General features: G+C 38.1%; 1 protein-coding gene across 1 annotated transcript in view; it reads left to right on the top strand.

Annotated features, from left to right (window-relative positions):
- Positions 1 to 17424: 17424 nt before the first annotated feature.
- The window catches only part of GALNTL6 (polypeptide N-acetylgalactosaminyltransferase like 6), a 286364-nt gene continuing 285007 nt past the window's right edge, over positions 17425 to 18781 (top strand). The window contains exons 1-2 of the mRNA XM_008933115.2: positions 17425 to 17511; positions 18361 to 18469. Of these exons, the coding sequence (XP_008931363.2) occupies positions 17425 to 17511; positions 18361 to 18469 (196 nt within the window). The remainder of the gene's footprint in view (positions 17512 to 18360; positions 18470 to 18781) is intronic.

The following is an 18781-nucleotide window of genomic DNA, read 5'->3' as shown; positions in this document are numbered from 1 at the left end:
TTTAGTTCACCCCAGGCTTGGTGCATTTCTTAGGTAATGTTTAACAACCAGTTTGAGCAGATGGTTTGCTATGGGCCTTGCAGGGTGTTGGGTTTGTATTGCAGATCCCCATGTGATGGATGGCTCTCAGGCTTCAAGAACAACTTTCTGGAGAGAAGTTGTGACCTTTCCTTAGTTTCCAGGTCACAAGGGTGATCCGATGGTGGTGGCTGGGTGGCTGCAGTTGTTGACTTTTTAGCCGACTTTATGATATTCTTTCTTCACATTATGTAACAATTAATTAATGCAGTCATTTTTATGCTAAGTATTAATTAGCATTATATAAAGATCCCACTTAGTGATTTATATTTCTGTGGATAATGTACCTCTAGCTTTCTGGTGAGTTATGTATTTTTTAAAGGTACTCTCAGGCCTTTTGAACTTGGGAAAGTGAGTAATATTTTCAGTGTAGGACTGGTCAGGAGCAGCAAGTACCCAGCTGTAGGGCTGGGCCACTCCTTAGGGTCTGGTGGCAGGGCACAAGCAGGGCAGCGGATGAGCAGACAGCCTGTGGGTTGGGGACTGGCTTCCAGGCCCGTGGATGGGCCCGATTTGGCAGCAGCAGCCACTCAGGTAAGGTCTGGATCTCCCCAACAAGACCCTAGAGGGGGAGCTGCAGCAACCTGACAAGAATATTGTATTAAAAATACCTTATATAATGCAGCTTTTTAATATATTGATTCATTTTAACAACGGTGAAACATTTAAAGATGACTGTAATGTGATTATTTGCCACCAAGTTACACCTTAGTAACTAAGATAACAGTGTTTGTGAAAAATATTTCAGTATAACATTCATAATGATTACATATTATCTAATTTCTGTTTCGAGAGCCACAGTTTTTCAGATAATATGAAGTAATTGACAGAAAGAAAAAAGCTATATGTAAATACAAATTCAAGTTAAATGCTTCCAAAAGATTTTTTTTCTACAGTGAGTTTTCCCTTTCCACGTGTATGTTAGCTAAGGCAACTGGTGATTGACCCAAGGACGATCCTTCCTTTAAAGAGATGTAGAAAACATTATTGGATGAAAAAGAAGTTACAGCCAGTTTCTGAAGAAATTGAATGAGTCTTGAGTTGAATAAATTACTTTAGTTGAATTTCTTATTGAATGAATTGCTTAAGTTGCACTTGCTAGAGATATTGATAGTAGACGTAGATCAGAGATTATTTTTCATCTCCGAAGAGACTGTTAGCAATAACTGAAGGGGGTTTTGCCCCCCCGTGGTATGAGGAGGACTGGGTTATAGCTTCTCTTGAAGCTCTTAATTCCTCTTCAGGTCAACTTAAGGAGAACTATTCTCACTCATAGTGAGAATTGTGTGTTGAACTGAAATTGGGAGGCAGAAACATTAAAAGCAACTGGTTTTACATTATTTATGTATGGTGCTAAATACAGATGATCTGACAGATGAGTACCTGAACAGATAAATTGCAAGTACTGCCTTAATTAGTATTGAATGACAGTGAATACAGAGCAGCTTATGAAAATGAAACTGTGGGCACAGGACTGATGCATATTGGCATACCTGGAGGTGTGATGAAGGGGGAACTGTTGCAATGCCCAAGTGATGCACTTTCTGTAGGGTTTGCATGTGCAGTGTGGTCTTGATACAAGTAATCAGTGAAATATAGACCTGATCAAGGGTCATACACATATTCTCCAGGAAGAGCAGTGATATGAGGCCTTTACTGACAGTCCAGTTTCGAGTCACCACCTTTCTCAGTGCCATGTCTGTATGAAAGAAACACGGGGCGGGGGGAGCAGGAATGCATGGATCTAGTTGACTGTGTAAAACCCAACAGGCATGCTTAATGTATAAAAGGATGTGGATGGAGAAAATTGTGTCTTACAAAATTTCCAGACCAATTACAAGAAAAATCAGAAAGCTAAAGGGTTAATTCTGGTTTAAGGACGCTATATGATATCTTGTTTGAAGACAAATTGAAAACATAAGGCTTTTCTTTCCGTATCTTTAGGGACATGCAGGCTTGCCTGTTGATCCAGTATTTGTTCAGGCGTCACCATCTCGATTACTGTTGTATCTTTCTCTCTGGAATTGACGAAGAACAAGGAGAAGACTACTGCCTTGCCTATGACACATTGTTGTCCCTAATATAAAATATGAAACATTCTCTTCTTGATTTTAATCTCCAAATGACTTGGAAATTACCCCAGCTCTTTCATTAGGTCGTGTAATACCGACTCTCATCAGCCCATGGAATTCAGGCGAAACCTGAAATTTTTGTAGGTACCTGAGAGGAGCACAAGGTAAACTCCTATGAAATAATTCCTTAAGTAAAAAGAAAAATCTTTTGTTGTGATAACTGATTATTGAATTTAGCACTAGTTAGGGTCACAGTGCACTGAAAACTTAATTTTCCATGCTGAACAATCCTGTCTCATTGCTTGTATATCTCTCCTCATCTTCTTAGGCTTTGATTATAAACACATTTGGGCAAAAACTAGGTTTTGCTGCTGAGCACAGCAGGCTTATGATTCTTAACTAGGGATGTTAGGCACTGTCCTATTGAAGGCTCTATAATAAAATTTTAATTGCAACTGTTCTTGATACCATTGCTAAAACTTTGTCTATGGTAAAAGCTTAATAAGATTTGCTTGCACTCTGAAATTTTATTTAAAAAGAAATTTTCTATTCAATAGATTTCCAGTTAGTATGAATGCAGAGGTGAGGGTGTTCAATTTAGTTGCAAAACTAGATCCTTTTGTTTTCCTTCTGTTAACATTGTTCATGCTGAGCACAGCTAAAAGCATAACTTCAGTTTATTCCTTCTCCTTCACCCTGACTGAGTTTGATAATTCACCTGTAATTAGAGGTTGAACAGGCTTCACAGCTGTAAACTCAGGGAGGCACATGACTGTGCGCAGGTGGCTCTGGGGGCTCAGATTTTGCTGCTCAGAAAATTACTTGGAGGAAAATACTGTCAGAGCTTTGTTTCATTTAGGGTTCATGGTGACCTGATCAACTTTCCGTAAGTGATGGGCTTCTTCAAATGGCTTTTATTCCAAGATCTAACAGTACAGGTACTGATACTGCTCTTTTCAAGGTACACGTATTGGCGACTCTTAATATGGTGGTAGATGCTGTAAAATAATAAAAAGACCTTATTTTATATCTATCTCTAAATATATTTCTGAGATATTTTACAAATTGCAATTGAGCTATTCATATTTCATTGTATGTTATGTGTGCCAAGGCACTGTGTATCAGACTGATAATGGAACATTTAGAAGTGAAAATTTTCAGTTAAATTTATACTGTTGATAGCATTCAGAATATGCTGTGCTAGGTATCATGTGCTTGTAAGTCTGATTTTACAGAATTACATCTTTAAAAAAAACCTAGAAACATGGTTCTAGTTCATATAAAGTTAGGGAGATCTGTGACTTCCAGTTTTGTATTTTGTCTATGGAACATCTGGTATTGAATTTTGCCTCACTGTGTTTCTGTCAAATGTGCTAGACTATGCCTCCAAGTACTGGATATCTCCCAGGTTGGTTTTTATGTTGTAACCAGAAATTTTTGTCTTCAGGGTGGAGGAAAGGAATATCTGCTTTTATACCTCTAGAGAGGGGTTGTGTGTATGAATAAACAATAGAGGAAAAAAGGTAAATTACCAATGCACAAAAAATAAGCTGTTGCTTGGTTGGCCTATGGTATTTTGCTTTTCTATTTATTTGTAGATATTTCTTTCCTTGTATTTTGTGTATGCTGTCATGCAATCAGGGAATATTACTTTATCTTTTTGTGTAATCCCTGTGTGTCTTGGTTTTTTAATTACTACGTTTATAGCTGTAGACATTGAAGTCTCCAGAACAGGAGGCATGGGAGGAACAAGAGAGATCTGAATGCAGCTATTACTATGATTTTTGTTTGTGCTTATGAATTCTTCAGTTGAAGGTTTGGCATCTTGCTCTACAAGTTATTCTCAAGTCACCTAAGAAATGTCTGTGGGCTCTCAGTTTGGATATTATACATGAACAGAACTATGTATTTAATTATTTCCCATTTCTTCGTGTTTTACATGAAAATTCTGCTTCTGGAAATGAATATCCATTTCTTAATGGTCTCTTTAAAATCAGGTTTACTTGGATCTCTCTTTTTCATCTACTGTATGTTCTGGTTTTATGGTAGTTCTGTGGTTCTGACCTTTATTAACTTCCCTTGTGAACTTTCTTTCTCTGTATACGATCTAAGTCATAGCTCTCTGATGTTTCACTAATGTCTTTTTGTACCTGAGACCTCATTAATGTTTAATATTCATAGATGAAAAGCAAAATTTAATGTCTCCATGGATTCTAATACATATTAAACTGACAATTTAATGTGTTTCCTTTTTGACTCCTCCCCAGATCCAAGACATTTTAAAGTTCAGGGTTTTTGGGTATTGAAATATCCAGCTAAGAGAAAAAGGGGACTAATAATATTAATCTCTGTAATTGTAACAGTCATCAGTAAAAAGTTGTTTTTTAAAAAAGAGCTACTTTATGGAGCTAGCTGTGATAATAAATTTTTTTTATCTGTGTCTACATGGTAGTAGTGGCCCTGCTTGTAGAGAGAACTGGTCTTTAAGGGAGCCCTGGAGTTTGCTTTAAAGCCATTGAAGCGTAGCTGGATATCAGATCTGCTGGGGAACATAAGGATACTGAGTTCAGCCAAGGTAGTGTGAAGGGAATAAGAGCATTTTATGTTTATGCATAGAGACTTTGCAAAGCCAGAATGGATACACTCCTAAGCTCTTAACCAGAAGGCCTGGTGAAAGCCAGCCCGCAGGCAGACGTAGGCCTGCTGGGATGAAAGCCTCCACAAGGGCCAGGGTTAACTGGTACCACAGCTGTGACCCAGCAGGAGGCTGGCAGGAAGGTCTGTTGCCTTGAGTTTACTGGAAACCTGCCCTCAGAGAGGGGGGCATTATTGAAAGGGTCAGTAAGACCTTGCTGCAGCACCTTTTCTCAAGGGCGAGGGCTATGGAAAGTGCAGTACCATTTCTCTGCTATGGTTTTTGTGCAATTAAAAGGCTCTTGAGCACAAACTTTTCATGAATTTCTCAGTGCAATGCCACAGGAAGATCCAAAGTACAAGATGTTTAGATATAGTAACTAACACTAACATTTTCAAACTTAAAAGCTGACATCATTATGAGCTGTGGGTACCAATGAAAATTAGGCTACCTGTATTAATATATGAAAACACAAACTCCCTAGCTTTGGACATGGGATGGGTTCTAGTTCTTAGAAGACTGAAGGTCTTATTTAATTAGCTCAAGTAGTGAACCTGATCTGGAAAATAATTATCTTGCATTTTAAGGAAGACTTATTCACAATCTAAAAAATTAGTCTGTAGCAAAGATTGATAGAGAGTCTTCTGCCAAAAGAGCTATGATAATTAATTTTAATGCTCATCCTGGTTTGTTGTGGGTGTTTTTAAATAAGGATTTTATGTTTAAAAACTTTTCACATAGCTCCAGACCTATCAATTTGGTGTTTATACACCACTGGGGGAAAAAAAAAAAGATCTGAGAAAAATTGAAGGTCAGATCTTTAAAGCTACATTTGAGTTACAGGAGCTTACCCTGTTCAATGATGTGTAACCTTCAATTCCTACCAAAAGAGTGGGAGACAAGAAATTAGAAATTAAAACTCAGTGTATCAATCAAAGCTTACTTTCATCTTTCTTTAATATGCTATTCACATTCTGGCTGTTGATAAAATTAGATTTGACTAATCAGAGTACTCCTTTTAGTGAAATATGCTGTGATTGGTTTTTTAATTGAAAACTATTGGCATAAAATGGAAAGGTCATTCTAAATGGCATTGGGCATAGGAGATCATTATTTTGTCCAATATCAATATTTTTGGTTCAGAGGAAAAAAAAAAGAAGTCATTGTTTGAATTTGAACCTCTTATAAGTCTTCCCTCCTTCCACTCCTGTTCCTATTTTCCCACTTGGGAATGACTTTCTTTGTATATGTGAATTCTTTAAATATGCTCTCACTGCTATGGGAAAATCTGGCATTGATTCAGGTACAACCAGAAGTACAAGACCTGTTAGATCATTATTGCTAGTAGTTTGGTAATTTTAAGTACAAACATCATGACTGCCTAATTATGTCTAAACATTTCAGTCATTTGTCCACTTTAATTAGGAGAATTCACTGTTACTTTATAAAATAGTGTGAAGTTGGGTTGGAAGTATAAAGTATATGAATGCCCAACATGGGTGTGCTAGGCTATTTTATTCACGGACAGGGAAAAAGAATGTTACAGTAAATAATTTAATCTCTGTTATTTTTAGGAAATGCTAGCCTCCAGACACTTGTCTTAGTTCTTTGTCCATTTAGTAATCATGTTTCTTGTCAATTTGTTTGGGGTTTTTAATAAGGAGTTTATACTTGTTATTCTTAGCCTTATCCAATTACTAACACAGTAATGCTGTTCTCCTCAAAGTTTCATATACTCCCAGGGTCAGCAACAAGAACTGAGAAGAAGCTGAAAAAATAAGAGCATTTAGTCTAGGGGAGAAAATTATTTTCATGTCTGTGAAATGAAGCTACTGGAAAGGAAATATGTTATTCCTGTCCCTGGTGAAAAGAACAAAGAAATAAAAGGCTTAAATTACAGTGAGTAGTGCAGGTTAGATGAAAGGGGAAGTTTTGTAATTGCAAGAATAATGAGGTATTGAAGGAGATTGCCTTGAGTGATTGTGCAATCTCAGCTATTGGAAATCTGCAAGGGCAGATGTGATTTAGGCATACCCAGTCCAGATTTGAGGTGGGGCAAGATTATGTCTCAAAGGAACTTTCAGATATGTTTTTATAATTCTGTGCCTGATTGTGGAATTCCACACAAAAAACCTTAAAACTTACTGTAGTAGTCAATTTAGTTTGGTATTTCAACAAAAATGGACATGACAGTGTAGCAACAGGAGCTGATGTAATATCTTAGTATTACGATACTTCAGTATTAATTTGCCTGTTCTTGCAGGTAACTGGATTCAGTTAAAAGTGAGCAAAATCTATTCTGTTTTAATATATTAAGGTATTCATTATATTCTTGTGTTATTGTTCTGTTGGTAAACCGTAAGAGTGAAAACTTTTTTCTCAAATGAAAGTATTATATTAAACAGTGCTGTTTTGTCAAATCTCCCTCAATTTACTTAGTTTTTAGACAGTTACCTATAAGAAAGGTATATGCATGGGAATAGCTTGACTTAAAACCACTTAGAAGAAAGGAGATGATTGTGGGAATGAGTATGATATTGAGAACAAAACAAGCATTGGAGTCAGTATGAGAAAGCATTATTAGACTTAAAAAAAAAAAAAAAACCAAAACCTCAAAAACTTAAAACCAATTTATTAATAGTAGGAAGAAGAATTATAGTGCAGACTGAAAAAAAAAAGCAGTATAAATGCAATCTGGCTTTACATAGGGAAGTGAAACCAAGTCTTTAGCTCAGAGCTTAGGAACTGTTTTAAGTGGATAAGTCTCTGACTTCACTGTGAAAATGTACAACCAAATGTACCCAAAATTTTAGTTCCTTTGGTTGCAGACTTCATCATGCTGGAAGCAGTAGGAAGACTGTCTTTGATCCCAGGAAACCTGCATTGAGTTCATACAAAGCACAGAAATTGTCATGTTTCCAAAGACCTTGCAAGAGGTCTCCTTATCAGCTTTGGGCTCTCTTAAAAAGGCTGAACAAGAATGTAAACCTATCAGTTATGTTTAATTGGCTTGCTTTCTGCAGCAGTCTGTGGAATTTGAAAATCTCTAAGACAATGGAAATTACTATCCAATGCCCACATAAGAAGAGAATTCTTTGAAAGATCGTGTAATAATGCATATGCTACAGCATCAGAAGCCTGCTGATGAGTTGTCTCTCTCATTGGACAGATTAATTAGTTGATTTAAGGTCTTCTTTAAAGTGCAAGATAATAATTCTTTTCCAACATGGGTTCACTACTTTAGTTAACTAAACATTGAGGTTTTTTTCTTAAATCTAGTGTAACCTAAACTGCAAATTACAGAATCAGTTATTAATGCCAAAAGCTCTAGTATTTTGCAAATCGGTACCCATGGAACACGAATTCTGTTGTGTCATGGATGATCAAGAAACTTCAAAAATACTGTTCAAAGAACTCAGTATTTTCCTTTTGCTGCTTCTAAAAATGTGCATGTAATTGCATAAAATAAAAAGTCACTGTATTTCACCTGTATGCAGAGCTGTTTCATTGTCAGCTAATTTAACTGTAGAGATTGTAATTTAAAGCTCATTAAAATACTTGTTAAAAAATCTATTACTTTTCTATTGTAAAAATTAAAAAACGTACTCATAGAAGGCAATTATCATTTACAAATATTCAGAGAGGTCAAATTAAATTTTACCTTATACCACAGTCAAAAATACAGAATATGCTATCTCACTGTTGCAGAAACTGATGTTTTGTACCAAATTTTTTATTTGTGCTCTAACATTCCAGGTAGCAAATTTGGCTAAAGTTAGTTTCTGTATCTGACTTTTCTCTTAAAATGTTTCTATTACAACAGAATATGCAAACAAAAGACAAAAACCCATTTCTGTTGAAAAGATTGGTCAACTTGGGTTACTTAAGAAAAGTAATCATAAATGGTAGTTATCTTTTTTCTAATATTGCTGTGTCTGCTGGATCAGTGGTTTGAGATTTGCTGCAAAGCTGTTACCATTTGTACCGGAGAGATTTTAAAAACATTACGCTCATGAAGCAAATCGTATTTTTATAAGTGAGAGGTACACCAAAGGAGAAGAAAAAATAGAAAATGCTTCTGAAATTATTGTTGTTCTCTCATGAAGCAACAAATAAGTTGAATTTTACTCGTAAAGGATAACCTAACTGTAGTGAACATTTTGTACTGTTTATAAAATCTGTTCTCTAAGAGAGAATGGGCTTTTAGTAAAAGAAATTCAAAAGCAAATTACTTTAGGAGTAAGTTATCATAAGAAAATAGGATTTTTAATCACCATCACATCGAACAGGCATCTCAAAGTAAGAAATGTATTCCTGCTTAAAACATCTGACACTTGAATCAAACAAAAGCACTTTTTGTGTTAAATTGGTACTGTGGCAAATGTGAAACAGCAAAACACTTAGCATAGTAAAAACCTAAAGACATTTTTCTTAACTTGAGGAAAAACATGTATATGAAAAGTCTATTAGCAACAAGCTCTATCATATCTTTATTATACAGCCTTGCAATGTTGCACACTGCAGGTAGTCAAAAAATTAATTAGTCTGCAGACTGTAAATAGATTCTCTCTTGGTTTTTTTTAATTAACTTTCAGAATTTTGGAATTACTAACAATTTGATTCTTTGCCATGAACAGAGGGTTCTGTTTTGGTTTGGGGGATTTGGTGTTTTAGGGGTTTTTTTTTTGGTGTGTTTGTTTGTTTGTTTGTAAGGAGAAGAAGACTGTTCATATAAAAGAACATACTTAAAATTTTCTGTGACTGGGTAGCAAATGGTTAAAAACCCCATAAACCTAGCATATAATAAATTCTTTCAGGAGTCACTCAAAGCTATTTTTTATATTGTTCATTAGAAGGGTCTTAGAGAATTTTTTTTGTTCAAAGACCAACCAGTAGCCATACTGGCAAAAATCCTGCTGAGTCTCTTCAAACCCCTTTCATGTCTTTTGATGTTAAAAATAATTTCTGAAAAAAGGACTCATTAAAAATATGCAGCATTAACACATCATCAGGTATGGTTTTTAAACTTGCTGAAAATGAATAGTTGAATATGGATGCAGGCTCTTCTGCAAGTTTACACTGTTGTGCTGCCAAAGCACTCTTCATTTGAAAGAGAAGACCTGGAGAAGCAGTACATTGTCAGCATGTGTTCATTTAGATCTGTCATAGATGCTTATGTTACTTGAGTTTGATTTCTTTTCATCAAATTGAAAATGAGACAAATGAAAATAAAAAAAAAAAGATGGGGTGAAGTGTTTTAGTTATTTAGCAGATCTATCAGCAGCTTAGACCAGCATCCAAAGAGATGGGAGTTGCTTGCTATATTTTTTTTTATTATCCTTTCAGTCTAGACCCTATCTCCTCTCTTACAGTCAGACCAGATAGTGTCGTTTAGGAAGCCAAGGTTCACTCCTAGACTTCGTAGGTCACCTTTGGCAACTCATGGTATTTCACATTTTGCTGATGTGGAGTCCAATCTCCTCTGGAGTTCCATGCATTTTATTTCCTGTCAATAGTAATACCATCATCCCTCTCCAAGGGATGGAGCATCTGTCTTCTGGGGAGAAGCTCAGGGGGCAGGCTCTACTTAACCTTAACAAGAGCAGATGTTTATATGCATCGTATCAGTGGATATAAATACCTGACCATGGAGTAAAGAAGACTGAGCCAGACCTTTTTCAGTGGTGCCGAGGGAAAGAGTAAAAGACAATGGGTACTGACTGAAACACAGAAGAATCCATTTAGACATACTGTGATGTTCCCAGGATAGCTACTTGATGCTATTCATTTCCATTCTGCAGTCTTCTTTGGGGATTTAGAATCCTTTTGCCTATGTTGTCCAAGTCATCCTTGTCAGTCAAGAAATACAACTTTCTTGTTGCTTCTCCTTTATGGTAATAAGAGATGCAATCATTGTTCATGTGATAAATTAACTGATAAATTGTTCTGGTTCTTTCGTCAAGGTGACAATGGATGTTTTGAAGATGTTAGATATTAAAAGAAATAAGAAATAATTTTTGAGGATAGTTTCAATAGTTTTGAGGATAGATACAGCAGAGCTGTGAAGCTCAGAACTTTCCTTGGTGAATACCTGATGTAGTCAACACAGGAGTCCATGAACGTTTTTCCTGATAAGTGTAAAATACACGTGTTTAAAATTCTACATCCTGAATGGCAGTACATACTGCAAGATCTTAATCGTGTATGATGGATGCAAGACAGTATCTGTGCTAAAGAAGCTGTTAGTCTTCTCGTACCGATGTATATTGTTAAATATCCATGATCTTCATAACTTGACATGATAAATCACAACTTTCCAGCTTGCAAATGCATCGTTAGAGAGTTCTCATTCACCCTGTGCTCAGGCACTCATACATGGGTCAGTAGGAAATGCTGAAGTTTTTAAAACTTATGTTTTAAGTTAGTTTTTTGGCTGCAGTTTTGTGACTTTAAATATATAACTCTCATACAGCAATAACAACTTTTATACCTGTCTATAAAAAATCTCAGTAAAGAAATGCTTGGGAGCTTGGCATTTTCTAAATAACTTTATTAACAGCTTTGATTTGGAATTGATGGCATGATGCCACTGGGTTGTCCATGATATTCTAAAATCTAACAGCACAGAAAATCTGATGTAAGCATTTCAAAAGTGAAATAAACTTGAGTCATTCAGATGTCGCAGACTAAATCAAGTGATGCCCTTTTTTTGATGTGCTGGACTAATTATTTCTACTAATGTAAATGTCAGTGCAATGAACACTTATTTGCTGTGGCATAACAAATACATGACACAGGAAATCGGAGCATATGAAAAAATTTATCATGTCCTAAAGTTCCTATTATACAGCTTCAAGCCAAAGATTTAGAAAATAATTTGGGTTCATATTTTTAAAAATGTTTTAAAAGTACATAAAAATGAAGTAAAGATAAAAATAAAAGGCAGTAATTATATCTTAATGGATTCTTTTTCTTTCTTTTTTGAAGATTCTAGATTTAGAGCCTTTACTACCTTCTATTGATAGCAAATAGTAGTTCTTTACATTTTACTGAACAGCCTTTGCTTTATCATCAGTGTCTCCCAACCCAATGAGGATCCATCCAAATCTGCAGCAGTCATTTGTTTGAAGTGTGTGGGAGCGACACTGTAGGATGAGGTCCCTCAAATGTTCCTCTGGTTCTCCTTTCTCTTCAGTTCTCTCTGGGGATGTCTTGTATGTCCCTGAAGTCCCTCTCTGATGGGCAGCAGTTCTGGCAGGCAGTGGCTGCTGAGCAGCAGTGCAGGACTGACTGGAACTGTCTGTGAATGGCATCAAGAGGTGGGTACCTGGTGTGCAGGGCAGCTGCCCCCCTCAAAGCCTGCAACTCCAGGGACAGAATTCCAGAGAAGGACCCTGACAGGGAACATGGCACCTGGGGGTTCAGAACTACTGGCTGATATTTTTAGCCTATGTAATGCCTTGTTCCTGTTATATTTAGGAAAGGTTCGTGATGGATCCAAATTACTACATGTGATACTCTCATTTTATGGTTGTGGGAACTTCACAGGTGCTTAAGGACTGTATTGTACCTTTTCACTGTTTATAATACTTGTATGCAGATCTCAGTTCAGATACAGGGTCTTTTTTGTTTTTCAGTGTTATACTGAGGAGTTACAGGAAAGGAGGGCCACCCAGGCAGTGTACAGAGCTTAAGCTTAAAGGCATAGAGATGAGATAGTGTGATGCTTGGATTTTATACCTTTTCTGTAGATCAGGCTGCATTATATCAAGCACATCCTTAGGGGAAATAATATTGTTTTACATCTCTAATATCCTCAGCCAATCACTGGCACCAGAACAGATTTTGCTTGAGTGTAGAAGTGAGAGAGCACTTGACTTCAGATTTGAGTGCCCTAGTGCTAAGATTTCACTTTGATGTTCCTGTGCTAAAATGTAGCATAATCAGAAAAAGGGGAAATCTTTTAAAATTAGTAGTTTTCAGGACTGATCCAGCTACAGGGGAGGAAGCTTCATGAGGATGTCTGTGTTCATATACTTGTGATAATACCAGAACAGAAATTTAGGAAATTAAGATGTTGTGATTTTGCAGCTGATTTATAATAAATATATGATCATAATATCCAGTGACACCACTCTTTAAAAACTTATCCTTAATTTTATTCTGATAAAGGAATGAATTTAATTGTTCAGCGTGTTCTGATTTTGTTTTATTATTGTCTTGTTTGATCAGAGGACTTGGTCGGAGCTTAGAGTCCTGAGAAAGATCAGTGTTACAAGTATAGAAAAAAAAGTAGTGAATTATCTGTTTTACACAACACTGTTTACAAACACTATACAGAATCTTTTATTCCAAGAACAAACAAGAATAAAACAGTGGTTGTTTTTATGCTTCTCTTGAAACATCCCTGAAGGTGTCTATGCTCAGTACTTCTCTGTGCCTTTATTTCCCATGTGCATCTTTTCCTGAGTGTGAACAAGTGCTTATGTTCTAAGTAGGATTATTTCCTAAAATTCATTAAACAATTGGAAGTGGTTATGCTGATCAACATACGCTGTTTTGTTAATGCAGTATTCAGTTGTATATTAGTGTTTAGTAAAATAACCCTAGAGCTAGTGAACAAAGCTTCCGGCTCAAAGTGAATCTGTAATTATATCTTATTTTTTTTTAATGTTTCTAGAAAGGTGCATTTCCATTGATGTATCCTCTTCCCTTGCCTGAGTCGCCTCTAATTGTCTGCCTCCACTGAGTGAAATTAAAAATAAATGAATTATTCAATGAAGGCACTTATTTCTGAGTTGGAGCTTTCAAATGTCACAGCAGAGAAGCTTTTTTCCCTCTCTGAGGGATCTAACAGTCTGTGAGTGAGTTTTTGGTAATTGTGCTATTTTTGGGGCTTATCATATTCTCCGTAATTGAACCAGATGTTGAGTCTTCTCTGGAGGAAAAGGGTCTTCTGAGTCTATGTAGTAGTGTATCAGTCTTGTATCCCAAAAGGTTTGAGGTTAATGTGAAAATGAAATAGTAAGGCAGATGCTGTATGTAATGTTCCTGTAGATGGGTAATCCCTTTTGGACTGAAACACTTAAAAATGTGCAACTCACAGGTGCATACTACATGTAAAAAGTGGTTGGATGATAAATTGTTGTAGGATGTTTTTGACAGTCAGTCAAAATCCAATACTTTGTATGCAGTGGGATATTTGCTATTGTAATTGTTCTGAAATGGTGAAAATAGTTCATGAGTTCAAGAGGCTAAGGGCTGTAGAGGCAGACTGCATATTTGTGCGGGACTTACACCCTGAGTATGTTTCAGATGATCAGTTGAGCTCATTTCTCATCCCTAGGTATTAATATGTCACTAAAGAATACATATAAGCATTGCTTTTGTGTTAGGGTGAGATACTGAGAGGAAGCAGGGGCAGGTGTGCCTGAGTCTTCTCCTTTCTCATGTCTTGGTTTCCACCAGAAAGAAGCTTTGCTTTGTATGTTAGAAAGAGCCAAAGTGTTCCGAAGCCATGCTTCCCATTTCTAAGGCCCTCATGTATACCAAAGGAGTATTATTGCTCTTACAGTTACAGGTACATGTAGAACTAACACTTCACACTAGTCAGTGTTGCTGCCATTTAAGTATATAAGAACCCAGGCTGTGCAAATAGCAAATGTGTATTTCCAGAACAATTTGTCTCCCACGATCTATGGTAGAATAATTTGCTTAGCCACAAATTAATAACCTTTGATAAATTTTTCTTTTATGATTTGGAACCTAACCTTATTTGGTTATTTGTTTGAATGCCTAAACTTTTTTTTTTGTGCTGAATTCATAAGGTATTTTATGGCATGAATTTATTAATTTTTTACCTACCCAGTTTATACATTATCCCTGAAATGAAGAATTGCTTTTATTGCCATCTTTAGTATTTCTACTTGTGCAATGTGATTAATTTTATTTGAGTTTAGTCCATCAGCTTGTGGTTAAATATGTGTTCAGCAAAAATTCAGAATCAGAATCCATTAGCACGTTCCATCTTTTGGTGTCACATTCACCTACTCACTTACCTTTCCGAGCTGGACTGTAGAGGTTTATGGGCTTTTCGTGTGTACTTACAAGTAGCACCACTTCGTTATTATCTGGTCATTATGCCAGAGAGCCAGCCTGTGTATAGCTAAACTAGAGTTGTAGTTTGACCACAGAATCATAGAATCATAGATTCAGCCGGGTTGGAAGGGACCTCTGAGATCATCAAGTCCAACCCTCGATCCACTACCACCGTGGTTACTAGACCATGGCACTAAGTGCCACATACAGTCTCATCCTAAAAACCTCCAGGGACAGAGAATCCACCACTTCCCTGAGCAGTCCATTCTAATGTCTGATTACCCTCTCTGTAAAGAATTTCTTCCAAATACCTAACCTAAACTTCCCTTGGCAGAGTTTAAGACCATGCCCTCTTGTCTTACTGATAGTTGCCTGGGAAAAGAGACCAACCCCCACCTGGCTACAACCTCCTTTCAGGGAGTTGTAGAGAGTGATGAGGTCTCCCTTGAGCCTCCTCTTCTCCAGGCTAAACAACCCCAGCTCCCTCAGCCTCTCCTTATAGGACTTGAGTCTCTTCACCAGCCTCGTTGCTCTTCCCTGGACCTGCTCCAGCACCTCGACATCCTTCCTGAACTGAGAGGCCCAGAACTGGACACAGTACTCGAGGTGTGGCCTCACCAGTGCTGAGTACAGGGGAAGAATCACTTCCCTGGTCCTGTTGGCCACACTGTTCCTGCTACAGACCAGGATGCCATTGGCCTTCTTGACCACCTGGGCACACTGCTGGCTCATGTTCAGCTTCCTGTCAATCCAAACCCCCAGGTCCCTTTCTGCCTGGCTGCTCTCCAGCCACTCTGTCCCCAGCCTGTAGCGCTGCATGGGGTTGTTGTGGCCAAAGTGCAGGACCCGGCACTTGGCCTTGTTGAACCTCATCCCATTGGAATCAGCCCAACTCTCCAGCCTGTCCAGGTCCCTCTGCAGAGCCCTCCTACCTTCCAGCTGATCACATTCCCCCCCAAATTAGTGTCATCTGCAAATTTGCTGATGGTGGACTGAATCCCCTTATCTAAATCATTGATAAAGATATGAAACAGAACTGGGCCCAACATTGATCCCTGGGGGACACCACTAGTGACCGGCCGCCAACTGGATGCAACACTGTTCTGCTCTCTGGGCCTGGCTATCAGCCAATTCCTAACCCAGCACAGGGTGCCCCTGTCCAAGCCATGGGCTGACAGCTTTTCCAGGAATATGCTGTGGGAGATGGTGTCATAGGCTTTGCTGAAGTCCAGGTAGACACATCCACAGCCTTCCCCTCATCCACCAGGTGGGTCACCTGATCATAAAAGGAGATCAGGTTGGTCAGAGAGGACCTGCCCCTCCTAAACCCATGCTGGCTTGGTCTGATCCCTTGTCCATCCTGTAGATGCTGTGTGATTGCACTTAGGATGATCTGCTCCATAACCTTGCCAGGCACTGAGGTCAGGCTGACAGGCCTGTAGTTTTCCAGGTGCTCCTTCTGGCTCTTTTTGTGGATTGGCATGACATTTACCGACTTCCAGTCATCTGGGACCTCCCCAGATGACCTTCCTCATCTTTGATAACTATATTCCCACCCATGTCCAATAAAGAATGGAGGTTTTCATTGCCCCTCCTTTTGCTATTGATGTACTTGTAGAAAGACTTTTTGTTATCCTTCACAGAAGTGGCAAGATTAAGTTCAAATTATGCCTTCATCTCTCTAATTTTCTTTCTACATGACCTAACTCTATTCCTAAACTCTTCCTGAGTAGCCAGCCCTTTTTTCCATAATCGGTAGACTCTCCTTTTCCCCCTAATTTCCTTCAAAATCTCCCTGTTCAGCCAGACCGGTCGTCTTCCCCGACCACTTGCCTTTTGGCAGACTGGGACAGCCTGCTCCTGTGTGTTCAAGACTTCCTCCTTGAAGCATGTCCATCCCTCCTGAACCCCTTTGTTTTCAAGGGTTGTTTCCCAGGGTACACTCTGGACTAGTCTTCTGAATAGGCTGAAATCTGCCATCCGGAAGTCCAGCATAGAGGTTTTATTGATGGCCCTCTTTGCATCCCTGAGTATTGAAAACTCTATTATTTCATGGTCACTGTGCCCCAGAAGGCCTCCAACCACCACATCTCCCACCAGCCCCTCCCTGTTTGTGAACACAAGGCCTAGCGAGGCCCCATCCCTGGTAGGCTCATTTACCAGCTGGAGCAGGAAATTATCCTCTATATACTCTAGGAATCTCCTAGACTGCCTCTTCTCCACTGTGTGGAGTTCCCAGCAGACATACAGCAGGTTAAAGTCACCCACAAGAACAAGGGCTGGCGATTTTGAGACATCCGCCAGCTGCTTGTAGAACAATTCATCACCCTCATCTTCCTGATTGGGTGGCCTATAACAGACTCCCACCAGGATACCAGCCTTGTTGGCCTTCCCCCTGATTCTGATCCACAGGCACTCAACCTTATTGTTACTGACTTGAAGTTCCACAGAGTCAAGAGACTCTCTAACATATAAAGCCACCCCTCCACCTCTCCTACCTTGCCTATCCCTTCTGAAGAGCTCCATGGCAGCACTCCGGTCATGCGAGTCATCCCACCACGTTTCCGTGACGGCAACTACATCATAGCTTTCCTGCTGCACATGGCTTTCAGCTCCTCTTGTTACTGTGTGCACTGATGTACATGCATTTCAGCTGGGCTGCTTATTTCACTCTTAACTCAGGCTTTTCACCCTTAGGCTCCTCTCTGGACAGCCCGGTTTCAATCCCTTACCCCTTCAAACCTAGTTTAAAGCCCTCCTGATCAGTCCCACCAACTTGATGCAAGATAGAATATAGTTTAAATTGTCAATGTATCCAAAACGTTGGAGAACTAGAATAAGAATATTACATGTTTTTATTAGGTTTTTTTTCTTTTCCTTACTTGACAGCTAGAAATGCTTTAGAAATGGGAGCTCTTCTAGTCATTATCATCTGGAAAAGAGGCATGTGAACATACTTAGAGTTTTACAATGGAGCCTTTTAGCAGTTTTAAAACATTCCAGAAACTGTGTTTTAGGGTCTTTGAAAATGCAATTTGTTTACCCTTAGGCAGAAATGAAATGGAGGAATCCGTTTTCTGAAGTGCATTTGTATTTTGTTAAATAATACAGCAACGTCACTTATCACTTATCATGAAGAAAGATCGACTAGATTTGAAAGTGTTTGGGGGATCTCTTTGCTCTGTGCCTTTGATTTAGTCCTTTGACCTTGTGTAAATACCAATAACTCAACAGCAAGTATTGAAAAAATAAAAAAAATTAAAGGGAAACATTGAAAGGTACAGAGTAAATATAACTCCAATTTTGCATGAGTGGTAGTTTAAGGAAAAAATCAAGGTACTTCATTTACCACAGTAAAGTTTCAATATTTGTACTGAATAAGCTGAATGTTTTATTTGCTTGACTGTTCCTCTGTAATAATGCGAGACACATATGTATGTATATATTTATTTGTTTGTTTATTTACTGTTTCCACAGACACTTCCATTGGGGCTGGGAGATGGACAGCTCTTTACCTGGACTGATGGCTTAAAAAGGAAGGATTGGCATGATTATGAAAGCATTCAAAAAGATGCTATGCGTTCAGGTATATGTGAGTTCAGAACAAATTAAAGTGGTTTACTCATTCTATATCTACATGGTTATTTTTTCTTTTAAGTCATCTAAAAGGCATTCCCAACAACCTTTTTTTTTTACTGCAATGCTACAAGGACATAATGTTCTGAATTTAGGGGTCGGACCAAGCATAAATACCTTATCTCTGAAAACAGCTGGGTGACAATAAAAATAATGTGTTTCATGCTAATAACTATATAATGATTTTGTAATGGGAAAAAATGTTGTCAACAAAATACTTTCCATGTTGAAATCAGTTGTTAGACTGTGACCAAATTGAAAC

This window comes from Manacus vitellinus, unplaced genomic scaffold (genome assembly GCF_001715985.3).
Source record: "Manacus vitellinus isolate BGI_N305 unplaced genomic scaffold, ASM171598v3 scaffold_0_pilon, whole genome shotgun sequence".
NCBI lineage: Eukaryota > Metazoa > Chordata > Aves > Passeriformes > Pipridae > Manacus > Manacus vitellinus.
This window is presented reverse-complemented; position numbering and strand designations above follow the sequence as displayed.